Below are 14,659 nucleotides of genomic sequence, written 5' to 3' on the forward strand. Positions count from 1 at the left end.
GTGTGTCTTCGGACACACGTGTCTGAAGTACAATTCCTTGGTAATTTTCCTCCTGACGTGACACAACTCCACCTCTCCCTCTTCCAGACACGGCCAAAGGCCTCCACTGAGGAAGCTGTTTAGGCAAAACAAGAAAACAAAAAAGAACTAGCCCGTATTATTTCTCACTAACACTTCATTTTGAGACCTAGTATTTATTCTCCGATGCCCAAGAAGGAGATTCAGCCTGATGGATTTTAATTCTTTATTTTAAAATGTTTTCACACGTAGCAAAAGTTTGGGTTTTTTGAGGAGGAAAAAAACCACAGAATCGTTGACTATTTTCAGAATGGCTATAAAACACATATGCTTTTCCAAATATTTGTATCAGGATAGAAAGTAATATAAATATATATGTGTGTATATGTATATAAAAATAAATGATTTGGTAGTAACAGATTCAACTAGGACAGTTTCAGTGAGGGAAAGAAACAAAATGGAAAAAAATGTATCACAATTTTGTAAATCCCTTTTTTAAAGGTGTTCAAAATTTTGACCTTCCACTGAGCGTGAAAGAGGGGAGGAGAACCACAATTGCCACCGAAACGTGTTTACAATAACTATCTTTTCTATCATTCATAGATGTCACATTTCATCAAGTCACTGTGACAAGACAGATATGGAAATGTCAGAAGTGCATACACTCTGTTTTTTACATAGAAGACGCTGCATGTTTAAAGCACGTATTTTATGTTTTAGGGCTGTTATCTCACTTTACCCCAAAATAATTATTTTAGCCTACAAGACAATTGTAACTGCTTGGAGGAAAACAACAGTCTGACACCAGTAATACTTGCCCGGCATCCGAGCCAGGCAGACAGAAGGGCCACGGCACAGAGAGTTGGGTGATAACGAGATCTTGCCGAATCACCGACATCTTTCACAATTATTTGGAATATTGCATTTATCTACTGAAAGTCAGGAGATTTAGAAATTCAGCTCTTATCTTTCCCTTGCAGAAGCAGCACTTTCCCTGTTCGGCGATCACCAGATCATCTCCTACAAAGCTGACTCTTACTATTTTTGCTGCTATTCTTTTTTCCTCATTTGCAGCACCCCTAGTCCCAAACCTCCCGTCAGGGCTCGCGCAGAAGACGCCGCACGAGGTTCAATCTGCCAAAACTCTCACTGTTTTTGGTAGAGCCTCCTTAGAAGAGGGTGCAAGGGACAGAGGAAGAAAACCCACTTGTCTTATCTCCATCCCGGACCCTGGCCGTGACAGCGGGTCAGTGTGCAGCCGGTCCATCCCTGCCGTCTCTCCTCCATCCCACCCAGCAGGCAGGATCCCTCGCAGGGTGCCAGCATGGGCCATTGCCTCCCTCTAGCGTCTGCAGCGCAGCCTCCTGTGCCTGTGTTGTTATTAATTAGTTACCGGAGTCCTTTCAGCTCTCGAAACAAGAGGAATCTGGTTTGGTCCTGCGAGTAATGACCCATAATTAATGTTTATAGACACTCCAGAGTATGAGAATTCACCGAGCCCCAGGAGCGCCTGGGGATCAAGCAGCCTGCAGAAACTCTTCTATAATTAACATTTAACGATTATGCAGAAACCCGGAGGCAAGCAGCTGTCTCCGCTTCTGCGGGAGAGGCCTGAGGGCAATAGGACGTGAAGGCGAACTATTTAGAAACCCATCATCAGCCTAACTTTTCACGGACTTCTCACTTGTTCTAGCACGAGAGAGAGGTGCAAACGTCACCTTGGCACGATGGCAGCAGTTACATTTGTGGGAGGGACTGAAAAACACCCAGCTCATGGGCCTATCCAAAACTGGCCCCTGACGCTAACGTGAGGTGCGTGAACAAGCTTCACCATGTTCAGGTCAAGGGCTGGCTGCTCTCAGCCAGGAGGAACCCGCAGCGGCGCGTGGACAGGACTTCACAGCACCCCCTGGTAAGGGACCATTCATTGACAGGGTGGGTGAGGAAAAGGCAGGAGCACACATTTCTGTCTGCACCTCAGCCCTGGTAATGCTTTAAAACAAATCCTGGAAAAAAAAAAATCACATCCAGATGCAACCTTAAAAATGTAAACTAGTAAAACATTAAGCCGTAAAATCAACGAGTCAGCGGCTGAAGTAATGAACGAAGTGGCAGAGTTCAAGCAACTGCAGATACATAAGCAAGATTCTTCTCTTCCCAATTTAGAAAGTATGTACTGAAAATCTGTTTAATACACCAACGGGTCCCTTTAAAACACAACTTTGGGCAGAACTCTTGCCCCTCACCCCTGAGCACTGAGAACTGATGAGATCCACTAGTCACTCTGCAGAATTCAAGGCCAAGTCTAACAAGCAGAGCAGTATCAATGTTGCTCCTGGCCTTAGTCACAGAAATACATTAGTGATCGTGGTGGCTAATTAAAATACGCTCTTTCCTATTAATGTAACATTAGCCTTTATATTTTAAACAGCCCACTTGATAATTTAATACACTCTTTATGCAATATTTATCCCTGTACCTTTGAGGCATCCCCAAAGCTGATGTGTTTTGGAAGGCTCTAAAAGGTAAAGCAATTTAAGATCTGGACCCACTTAGGTGCACAGCTGTTCCCAGTCAAGTCAATGAGCAACAGCATCCCACACTTTGTGTAGCAAGGACTTTCACTGAAAATATACATTTTAAGACTGAATTTCTACTAAAGGAAGGCTCTATTGTAAACATTTAATAAGATCTGGGAATATAAAATGCTAGTATAAGGTCACTTAACCAAACGTGACCTGAACAGAGACAGACATGACCAACACGGTACAAGGTCTTTCCTTACACTTCCTGCTTTCAACGAGCAAAAAATAACCACTTACTGCAAATCTGAGGGACTGCCTCAGAAAATACTAGTGCCAAGGGATTTATCCTGTAAATGAACATGGGACAGGAATATTGTGACATAACTTCAGGAGGAAAACATCCACAGAAAATAAACCAAGCTCAGTAATTCTGCATTAGTTATAACTACGAGGATAATTGCTCTAATTTTGCAGATACTGCTAAGAATAATGGGAGAACCGTTCACTTCTTCGCAGTGCTTTGACAATCAAAATACGCTTCTGCTTCTCTCAAAACAAAGACCGAAGGAGACTGTCTGCCCTCAGAACAAGCGCGGGCCAGGGAGAGCCCACACGCATTCCCCTGTGCTGCCCAGCAGCCGGGCTGCAGCGCAGGGCAGGGGACATCGTCTCTGGTAGGGCAGGCTGCACCCCGCTGACGAGGCTGCCAAAATCAGTCACTCTCATGGCACTGGCCATTCACAAAGCAGGAATCAGAGTGAAACCTCAGTTCCGGCAGATCACCGGGCAGCCATGGGATTTCACTGGAATTTAAAAAAAAAAAACACCAACCCTAGACGTTACTATAGCCATTAAACAGTTTTTAAAATGATAGGAAATATTTATTTAAGAAAGCCTGCAGTTTGAGGCTCTAAGGTCTTATTAAATGCTTACAACAGAGCCTTCTTGTATTAGATGCTCAGTCTTTAAATGTATATTTTCTTTATTTTCAGTGAAAGTGCTTACTACACAAAGTGCTGGATGCTGTTGCTCACTGAGCAGGAACATCCTCACAGTTGCTTTATTTCCCCTTCCGAGTTACAAAAAAGTGCTAGAGAAAATTCTTTGCTCCTGGTCGCAGGCTCCAAACACCAATTGCGAGGATCCAGGTTCTGAAGTGGTAAAAGACCCTGCGTGAACGACACCACGGTCCGAAGGCACAGCCAGGATAGATTATAAAAGAGCACCTAGCTCTCATGACTTTGCATCACGGCAGCATGAGGGATTTTGCCAGTCTCATCCAGAACCATTTTTTGGTGCAAGGATTGGTGTAATCACAAATTGTAATGAACCGTAAGATGCTTGGGAACTCGTTCTTCATGGTTTTGCACTTGACTGGAATCAGCCGTTTGAGACGAGCACCTGAAAGACAGGTCACACAGGCAGAGGATTACACAGAGCCACAGTCAGATCCTGTATCCATTTTCTCCCCACAGCAGCACACACATCACAAGATCCAGGTCTGCTCCCGATTTTGTGTCATCTCGTTATAATGCAACTAGCTCTCACCCTGGAGAGCAAGTTTCTGAATCCCAAGCCCTCTGCTAAGAACATTTCACTCAAATACGTAGCAGGGCCCCATCTAGCATGCATCGGGCAGCTTGCAGTTTCTTGTGGAACGCAAACAGGAGTATAAGGTCCTGACTACTTCCAGGTGCGTATGAAGAGAAAATTGAGAGACTAAGCTGCTTCTAGATGGTCAGCTTTGCTGGGTTATCTCCAGTTCTTTTTCCTCCTACTCCGATTCACTCAGGCTGCAGACAGTACCCACCAATGACAAGGGGCTGCGAGGAATCACTCTGCTAACACGAACTGCTTTTTTTGAGGCATCAGACAACTCTCCCTGCGATTGCTACTCCTTGAAGGAGCAGCTCTTCTAAAGAGGAAGCTCTCCCCTTACAATTCTCCATAGGGACACCCGCTACCAGCTAAACCGCCCAGTGCAAGTCATGACACTGAGACCTGGATGAGGCAAGAAACCAAGATTTCATAACGGCAGCAGATGCTTAAGTAATCTGTGGAGCTCCCAGAACTTGCCACCAAACCCTTCCACGTGTTAGTTACCCCACGCAAACAAGTTAACTCTGTGATTTCTGTAAGCCTGTACTTACACGCGTGTTTTTACTGGTAGAGCTCAGGTCATTACAGATGGGCATTTCTTTTGCTGTCATTCTAATGAAAGGTATGATGCCAACAAAAAAACTGGTGAAGAACTAAAAGGACTTTGCTACCAATTTTGATGACTGGGGGCTGATGCAACATGCTAGGGGTGTTCAATGGATTAACGGCCATCGTATGAAATTATTGTGTCAAGGAAGACAGAGCCAGTTCCTAGCTCTGCCGCTGGCTTCCAGTTTAACCTCTGGCACGTCACTTATAATACCATGTCAGATACCTCATCTAGAAAAGAGACTTTACATGCAGACACTCCTACACTTATTACATATCCTCCATACTAGTAGGCTGTGCTGCACTTACTCCCCAGCAACATACACAAGTGTAGGATAACTAGTGGTTAGAGAAAAGCAATCTGAACAGACTCGACAGAAGTAAATTGATGGCTTTTCAATTCAGAACAAAATATGTAACAGAGTTTTCCAATCCAAGTTGAAGATTCATTCCATATTTTGTTTACCTATCCACAATACTCAAGGATCTCTGCAAAAAGCTGCGTGTTCATTACCTGCTGCCCTATTCCCAGCATTTACTCACACCCTGAATTTATTATAATACTTTTCTCTTTAGTAACGGATTTCCTGTATGGATCTTAAAGCACTTCACAGGCCTGACGTGCAGCTGCAACGTCTCTGAAGCAGGCAGCGTTAGCCCACTTGACAGCTGGCGCACTGAAGCATAGCCAGCTAAGCTCCTCGCTCGCGGTCATGCAGAAGGTCAACGGCAGGGCAAGGAACCAAGTCCAGGTCCCTGCCTGCGCAACGAAAATATAAAACCTCCGTTAGTTTTAATGGCTGCTTCTAAGAGCGATAAATGTCTGTTTATTAGTGAAGGGCATTACACCCAGGGCAAGCCCTGTGCCTGGGTGGACTTTTCATACACGTGAAACCTAAGTCAGTGGTGAGAACACAGATCTGAGACCGAGTTACCGGTTCTGTAACTGTCAGTTATTTATTTTCTCCTTTCTCACCTGTATTTATCTAATCTGTTTAAACACATCTGAGACTACCCCTCATTCTGCATTTGTGCAGTGCCCAATAAGTACAGCACTGGTCTCAGCTGGGGATGTTACTGTAATAAAAATTGTAATGTTGATAAGCAATTTTAAATGGGGTATTTATGAGATCTTACCTGGGGAAAGACTAAGAGCAAATTTGGTCTGAAAATCACATTCATCACTTTCCAGGTAGTCATCTGAAATGACGACCACCATCCTCCGACACCTGAAGATAAAGCAGTCGGGAGAAAAAAAAATACAATGTCAACAGGGATACTTCTCATTCTCACTGGTAGAAGTATGTATTCCTTTGAATTGCTCCGGTGGAGAAAGGAACCCGCCAGCTGTGTTCCAGCAGGAATTAACTACAGGGCAAGGACTACAGATAGCTACGTTACACACAGAAACCTGATTACAGATACACACTCATATACTAAAAATGAAGAAATAGCAAAGTCCAGATTGTCTGTGCAATCTTTATTTGATCCTCTGTCTATATTTACAAACTATGCCATCTTAATTAGCTGCTTACATGCTGCCTTTATTGACTGAGCATAACCGGTACTTTTTAGTATTAGAATGAACTGGACAGAGCTTTACTGTACTCACATTACTGTGAATTCACCTTGTTTCATAAATTTGAGCTTTATTCTCCAATTTGTTGCTTACATTCATTTGAGGTGCCTGGTTGTAAACTACACGTTAGGCTCTTTATGGAAGGCTACGCTGTACAACAGCCAGGACAGTGAGGCCTTACACGGGTCTCTGTTAACGCCAAGCTACCTCCCTCTGAAAGGCTGATGTTTAAAACCCAAACACCTGCCTTGGGATTTTTGACTCCCTGTCTGGGGAGTCGCTTTTATGTCCCACAGCTCCCACCACGCCCACGTCCCACAAGGATCCCTGAAGTCAGTGCCAGAGCCACCACCAGTGCTGTCCCCTCCAACTCCACGCTGCGAGGTGGAGCTTACTCAGCCTGGAGCTGTATTCATTTCCGGATCACCTCCAAGGATGCGACTGCAGGATATTCCAGCCAAGAGAAAAGGCATCAAACGTAAGCAGCATCACTACAGTGGCATCCTCCTTGTGAACGCAATGAGGCGACACGTTTGGGAATGCTCGAGTCTTCCTTCTGGAGCCAAGAGCATAAAACAAACCCCATAAAGACATCCTTGTGGATTTTTACTGCTTCACTGGCACCACGCTGCAGACATCACGGTAAAGTGAACCTAATGTTCCATTACACTCAGCTGTCCCAAACAGCCATGGTTCACTTACCTCCTTTCTATAAGTTCTCCGCTGATGGACCACACACACGTTCCTGGCAAGACATCCCGATCAAATACACAGAGCTTCAGTTTGAACTCTGTTTGCTCCAGCTCCCTGATCATCTCCTGGACAAACTGAAGGTCTTTCTGACAGTAGCAGATGAAGGCATCAAACATCTCTGTTCCATTCCCTGAAACCATTAAAAATTTAGCTGTCGTCTTCTACTATAAGTGAAGTTAACTCCTGTGGTGAACTTTCACTAGCTCCCACAGACTTTTGACTCAGAATCAGCTCTGACAGACAAGCTCTGGCCAAACTTGCGAAGGTAATTTAACATTTTACCGGACCAGCTACCCTTCGGCCCAGACTCCTGCCCATAACAGGGCTGACAGGAGGTAACACATGTCTGTGCCTTGACCGCTTTGTTTCACAGTCCAGGCTATTCGCATAAACCCACATTTGGTGGCAGTGGCTAGGGAAGGGTAGCTGAGATGCAGACGTGCAAAATCTGCAGAGGCAATAACATCCAGCCACAGGGAAGGGGGGGATGCACAGGCTGGGAAGAGCTGGAGGGAGCAGAGTACCCCAGAGGATGCAACTCAGTGCCCCGATGCTCCGGGATTTCACTGGGAGTTACGCATCTAAAATATCCTCGTGGCTCTGGGTCCTACTTCTCTAGTTCAGGTCACAGAGATTCAAACTTCCCAACCAAAATCCAGGAATGTCCTGACACCTGCTGTCTCCTGAGCTACGAGGTAGGCCTTGAAATTTGGACACTGATTTTTATGGCTAAGATGTCAAACTTGGGTACCTGAAGTCATATCCTAAGTAAATGGCCCTGTTTTCCAAATATGTTAATGGCCGGCAGCTCTCGTTTATTTAGCACTTATCCAAATATTGAAGTGCTGTACTTTAAGGGCAACGTTTCTCATAATTCAGTGCCTTAATACTGCTGGATAGTTTCCCACTGTGTTATTTTTTTTCCATATCAATGTCACTACATATATTTTCAAGTTTTATGTCAGTTAAAGCCTGCCACAGTGAAAAAATAGGTCAGGCTCTAAAAGCTGCTGAGAAAAGTATCAACCCGGCAGGCAGAGCCAGCCCAAGAAGCATCCAGTCAAGCAGAAGGGTAACTGGCTGCCAGGTCAGTCAAACTGAGGGTACTGTTTTAGGGGCACAGCGCTAACTTGGGGGTCACATCAGGCAGAGCTGCCGTGTACAAACCCCAGCACATTGGTCTATGGACATTTGGGGTTAATCATGTCCCCACATACAGCAAAGGTGGCCGCCCAAAGTCGGACTGGCCAGAGGAGCATCTGAAGAGGTGAGCTGACACATCTCCATTCAGCCTCGGCTGCTGCTCCGTCTGTCACAGAACTTTATGGGATGTCCACCTCCTCAGCCCGCAGCTGCACACGCAGCCCAGCATGCACGCATACGGCCGCGTGCACAGCTCGGCGCGGTTAGAAAGGCAGAAGGCTGCGCACGCAGCCCCGCAGGCATTTGCACACGCACATGGCTGCGCATGCAGAGCTGCACACACATTTGCACACGCACATGGCTGCGCATGCAGAGCTGCACGCACAGCCCAGCAAGCACACACACAGAGAACTGTGCTTCCTCTCTCCCCCCACTTCACACCCAGCCCTACTTCAAACCCTGCTTCCTTTTTGTTCAAGGTGGTTAAATCTGCTGAAGACAGGGCAGCGTAGCCAAGGCAATCGGCTCTGACATCCTTCCCCCTTGCCTCCAACCCACTGTGCTTTCAGCAGCTGTTGCTCTGCGCCAGGCTGTGCTAAGGGACACATTTCTGGGAAGTCTCCTCCCACGCGTGTCCAGTGGGCTCTCTGCCAGCCTGTTTCTGGGTACGGCGTTCCCTAGGGTCGCTTTTCCTCTCTGCCCTAGGGAACAGGAAAAATGAAAATGCCTGCAGATCACCAGCTAAAGCATTCTGGCCTAGGCTGTGAAAAGGCATGGGTAGTAATGAAAGCAAACAGGTTTTCTGCACTTCTCACGGGGATCTGCTACAGCTGAAGGCAATTCCAACATGAGGTATCACGCAGCAATGTAATCATGGGTGCTTACCGTACGGATCGTCCCTGGTGGTGATGCCCATCAGTTCTGAGGTCTTCGGCACACTGCTGTCTACTGCTGGCACTTGAAGCGGCTGGTCGGCCTGCTCCTGCTTCCTTTGTAAGTACTTCTTACAGTCCTCCTCTGCAAAAACACACAACCAATGCGAGAGGCTCCTGTGACGGTGGTTTTACACTGCTGGAGCTCTTTAGAAGAGGAATAGCTATTTCATGGATCAGGGATATTAGAGGGAAAACCCCTGTCTGGTTTTTGGTACCCGTTTATGGACCTGATGTCCCGGAATTTCTCTCACCCTTTTTTGAACTTCTTGATGCTGCCTCCACCACCTCCTCTAACAATTAATTCCTGAAGCTCACTCTTGCTGTGTAAAGAAGTACTTTCTTTTATTTATTTTAAATCAATCTCCTCCTATTATCCTCGGTTCTAGTATATCCCAGTACACTTTAAACAGCACGCACCATGTGCGTGACAGGTCTCAACTCTACTGCCTGCTCTCATTGTTACGCATTTTGGAGGATTTAAAATCATCAAATAATTGGGGGGGGATTCTCAATTAGAAGTCTTCATGTTGTCTTTTACTACTAAATATAGACACACATTAGCCGATTCACACCATCGGCCTTCGTCAGACAGACCTGCAGGTGACGAGTACATACACTCACCACATACAGGAGGACCACGTAAAGTTCTATGGAGCCCCTGAAATGGGCTTTATATTGTGCAACAACTAGTGCAGACCAGGTCTAACATCCTTAGCTCAGGCAGAGTAGGTGGGTACATCCCCTCTGGGATACCTGCAGGGCAAGCAGGCCTGTCACGTTCGCTGCTGTGAACTTCCCAAACAGGACAGTGATGGACACAGATCTATTATGAACAGATTTTGTTTAAAAATGAATGATAAATCTAAACGTAAAGTCTTTGGAGAAGTGACAAGAAACCCTGCAGCCTCTGTCACTCTGCAATATGCAATTACAGAAGAACTTGAAAGTAAAAGGAGATTTGAAACCAGGAATTAACAAAAAGATGAAACTCCCTAGAGCCCTCTCCTTTACTTAAAATTAAAGAAAACAAAACTACAAATATCAGTCAGAAAAGTACTGATCGCTCAGAGGGTTAGGCTGGCACAGCTACAGAGATCGCTGGTACAACAGCAGCAGCAGAGTAAAGGATCTCCTGGAAGCGCAGGATGCGGGTGGGAGCCCATACGCACTGCTGTAACACAGCCCTGACCAGTAACGAGCGGGTCTGCAGGACGCCCAGCTCCTGCTGCCCCTTCCTCTGCTTCTATCTCATCGTTTTGCATCTCCTGACTGGATTAGCCCCAAGCTAGTAAAGTGTCAGGTCTGATCAACGCTTTTCCCGAGGCTGAGGCATTCCCACTCTCCCCCTTCCTCCCCAGTCCTGCAGTGGAGAGAAGAATCGGCCGCGTTCTCTACCAGCCAGAAGGTTCAGATTTCAGGTCTTTCCTCACTAAAGCACAAACTCACGTCCCACCTCTCTGCCAGCTGCCTGTTGCCATGAGGTGTGTGCATTTCGTGTCCAGCAAGTCAGTGTCCTTGAAATCATGATTAAAGCCACTCTGAATTGGCCAACGGGTTCAGAAGTTCCACAGGAAGGACTGGCACGCAGGCACCACCTTACGTGTCCCTGGTTCCCTAGGTAGCCAGCTTCACAATCCAAAATATTGCTGAATAGGCAAGAGCAGGCAATTATTTAAAGGCATACCAATACTAGTGCTCAACACAGAAATGTTCATTTTAAGCGTCTTTGCTCCGTGTCTTCTCTCCTTGTTTCTCCCACCTGCAAAAGTGGCATCTGTGCTGGCCTGACCTGCGTTGTTTTAGATTGGTGCCCAGAGCTCATCACCACACCGCTCATGGCTGACACGCAACACTCATTAACGCAAGTGTTCTCCTGATTCAGCTAGTCACGCCTACCCACGCAGTTTTGATGGCATCATGCTGTAATCCCAGACCCCATTTATCCCTACAGGATAAACCTGAGGGCTGGGCAAAGTTTGCAAAACAAAACACCGGAGCCTCACAGTTTTATTACGAGTGCAAAGTGGGGGCCCTATCGCACTGAAAGCACCAACAGGTCCAGTGAACCTGAAAGGATGAAAGACATTCACTAATTTGGCACGGATTAGTCCCCAGTTGGGAACAGTGCCTGATTGTACAAGAAAAAGGGATGCAAACCCACACAAAGAAGTAGCGAGAAACTCCTCCAAGTTAAGTTGTCGCACTCCACCCAGCATCTAACACACACAAGTCCAGGCTTTACATTCCTTCAAGGGTCAAACAAAAGCCTGAGGTATTGGGGAGAAAGAATAAAACCATGAAACCTGAAGTGCCAAATGATTAGCATGATGAGAAGAGAGAGAAAACAGACCCAGTAACTGTCAAACGGGAAAGTACCACTTTTATAACAGGTCAGGAGGAAACAAAAATCATTTGAGTTTCAGCAGGAAAGAGTGAGCACAAACGTACCGAAGCAGAGAGCTTCACATCCCTACAGGCGATTGTACAACGAAATAAGCTGCTGGGAAAGATCACACGTAGGGCAGATCTGCCAGGATGGAAAAGCCGCATCCTCCAAGTATCTGTACCCCAGATAGTGGAACAGGGGAGCTGCTAAATACAGCCCCGCTGTACAGAGCAGCCAAAAGTGGAACTATTCAAGGCCGCAGAAGGTACCGATTTTTAGCATCCCAAGAATAGCCAGGAATGGAGCACGCGACGAGAAGACAGGGAACTGGTTCTGCAGTAGAAACCACAATCCAAACACGTCCTCTAGAGCCGCACAGCACCAACGAGTTGTGTTTAACAGGGGTGCTGCGTCCCAAAGGAGCCTGGCTCGTTTGCCCACACAAAGGCATCAGGTGTCACTTGAGAGATCCCAGAGTGTCCGAGACATTTGTTATGGGCTACCAGGTACGACACTGGACCTGTGGATGACCTGTGTCCATCAGGAGGTGGAGGCCCTGTGAGGTATCCTGAGGCCTCTCAAACGACTTGAGATGCCTTCGTGGGGGCAGCCGAATCGTGCCCCAGATCTGCACCTCCTATAATAAAAGCACAGACCACAGAAACCTCAATACTGATGTTTTCTGATTCTGAGCTGAATCCCACTGCAGGAGTCCTAACGGCGTAAAGAAAGATGCCCTTGGCATCAGGAAATACCGTGCATAAGAGTGCCTGCAATTGTCCGTTTCCTTCCCTCTTACGAGTTTAAATACCTCCAACTTCTGCAAGAGCTCGGAGCGCTAGCGACAGGTCACAGGCCCTAGCTGCAATCCTCAGCCAAAAATAATAAAAGAGAGGCATGGCCACGCTGGGTCAGGCCGAGGGTCCACCTACCCCAGCACCCTGCCTGCAGCAGTGGTCAGAAACAGATGCCATGGGGAGAACATGAGAATCAAACAAGCGTACAGTGATATTTTCCTGAAATAATCTATCTTTTTGGTATAATCTACAATCTATTTTTATAATCTATCTTTTGGACAATTTGCAGTTAAGGAATTTCTGAGTCAGAGGCAATATTTTTGTGTTGAATAGCCCTCAGTGGGTCCTTCTTCCACGAATTTATCCCTCTCTTCTTAGCAGCGTGACCCACCGCCGGGCTAAACTTGTGACTTTCCTGAAGCCCAGGTTCCTCCCACTCATCCTGCTGCTGTCTGTTCAGGCTCTGACGAAGACCGTCCACCACGTTCCCTTCCAGTGGGCCAGCTCCTGAATTCAGGGCCAGAAGAAGCCCAGGTGATGCCCAACGTTTTGTGAAGCCCCAGCTCTCTCGCACGGCTGGAAGCTTCTGCTATTTGTTACGAACCTCTGACCGGTGGATCACGAAGCGCACTGATTTTTTTGTCTTTCCCAAACCCGAACCTTCGGAGTGCGTTCTTGATTAGCAAGAACAGCAAGCGTATGGGGAAGTCCTCAATCACTTCTTGGTCAGGCTCTCTACATAGATGAATTTCTACATCTTCACTCATCTCCATGAGTAACAGGAAATGAGCTTTATTATTTCTTCATTACTAACCCGGTAAACTATATTATACAACACAGGACTTCAGCAGAGCCTCTGCCTTTGGAAATCCTTCGGCAATGAATTTCCCCTTCTGATGACAGCTGGCTTCCCTCTGAATTTCTGTGACCATGAAGAATACGAAGAGTCTACAGAGAACAAGTTATCAAAACAGCACTAGGACCGTCATACTGCTCACTGACCTACCTCAATTTTTTTCAGTTTGCAAGGAAATTTTTTTCCCTTCCATTATCCAGTTAATTATCTTTCCCTTCCATTACCCACACATCCCTCATCTCTCCCTGCAAATACCTTCCTATCACACAGAGCCACACATCAGAATTTTCACACTGTCCCGTGTCCGTGCAAGCTGTCTCCTGGCTGACCTGGCCCACAGCGTCCTTTGACACGCAGAAATTTTATCAGTGAAGGTTGGGGATAAGACGAGGCTCCGGATTACTTTGCAGGGCTTACGGTTAGCAGAAATGAGGCTCCTATAAAAACACCGAGGAGGTCACTCCACAGTCTGGGAAGGGCTTTTCTTTCTGCACGGGATTTTTTCTTAACATCACCTCCCCGGAAGGAACAGCAAAGACCAACGCAAACAACATCCCCTCTCTCCCAGGCATCAAGGAAGCACCGAGCTCAGCCGGGCCCTGCTGTCGCAGAGGGCGGCAAGAGCTGCACGCAGCGTCCCGAAGAGAAACCCGAGCCCAGAGCCCTGGCGAAAGACACGGCCCCTCCCGCCCGGCCCACAGCAGCCCCACAGAGGGACGGGCAGGCTCGGCCCCGCTCCCCTACGAGCGCGGCTTGCGGACGCCCCGGGCTGCGGCAGACCCCCGCTGTCCGAGGGCCGAGGGGCACCGCTCCGGCCTCGCTACCGCCGCCGGCCCCCCCCGTCCCCTCAACCGCCCTCGCCTTCCCTCACGCTGGGCCCGGGGCGCGGAGGGCTCCCCGCTTGCGGGGCCGGGGGCGCCGGGTCGGAGCCGGGCGGGCCCCCGCGACGGCCCTGAGGGAAGGCGGCCGCCCGGGACGGGGCGGAGGGGTGCCGCCGCGCCTCACCCACGCTGTCGGCCAGGTCGAGGAGGACGTCGTGGCGGCCCAGGCGGCGCAGGAGGTCGAGGAGGCGGCCGACGGTGGCGCCGCCGGGGCAGCGGCACTGCCAGTCCTCCAGCAGGGCGGCGGTGGGGTCGGGCCGCGCCTCCAGCCGCCGGATCTCCAGGTACTCGCAGCCCAGCTCCTCCGCCAGCGCCGTCCAGTCGGCGGCCGCCGCCGCCCGCGGGTTGAGGTAGAGGCCGAGGCGGCGCCGCACGCTGTAGTTGAGCGCTACCATGGGCACGGCGTGGAGGTCGGGCGGCGACGGGACGGCGACGGGGCCGGGGCCGGGGCCGGAGCCGGGGCCGGAGCCGGAGCCGGAGCCGGAGCCGGGATCGGGGCCCGCCAGCGCCGTGGCCATGGCCGCGCCGCTCTCGCAACTTCCCCCCCGCGCCGCGGTCCCGCGGGCCTTTCGCTTCCC

At 48.5% G+C, this 14,659-nt stretch overlaps 1 protein-coding gene across 1 annotated transcript; it reads right to left on the reverse strand.

Annotated features, from left to right (window-relative positions):
• Nucleotides 1-230: 230 nt before the first annotated feature.
• Nucleotides 231-14,599, reverse strand: MYD88 (MYD88 innate immune signal transduction adaptor). The gene is made up of 5 exons (XM_076332125.1): nt 14,206-14,599; nt 9,112-9,243; nt 7,033-7,213; nt 5,889-5,980; nt 231-3,944 (listed from the first exon to the last, which is right to left on the reverse strand). The coding sequence occupies exons 1-5, from the start codon at nt 14,597-14,599 to the stop codon at nt 3,790-3,792; spliced, it is 954 nt and encodes a 317-aa protein (XP_076188240.1). The 3' UTR covers nt 231-3,789.
• Between the last annotated feature and the right edge of the window lie 60 nt (nt 14,600-14,659).

This window comes from Aptenodytes patagonicus, chromosome 2 (genome assembly GCF_965638725.1).
Source record: "Aptenodytes patagonicus chromosome 2, bAptPat1.pri.cur, whole genome shotgun sequence".
Lineage (NCBI taxonomy): Eukaryota > Metazoa > Chordata > Aves > Sphenisciformes > Spheniscidae > Aptenodytes > Aptenodytes patagonicus.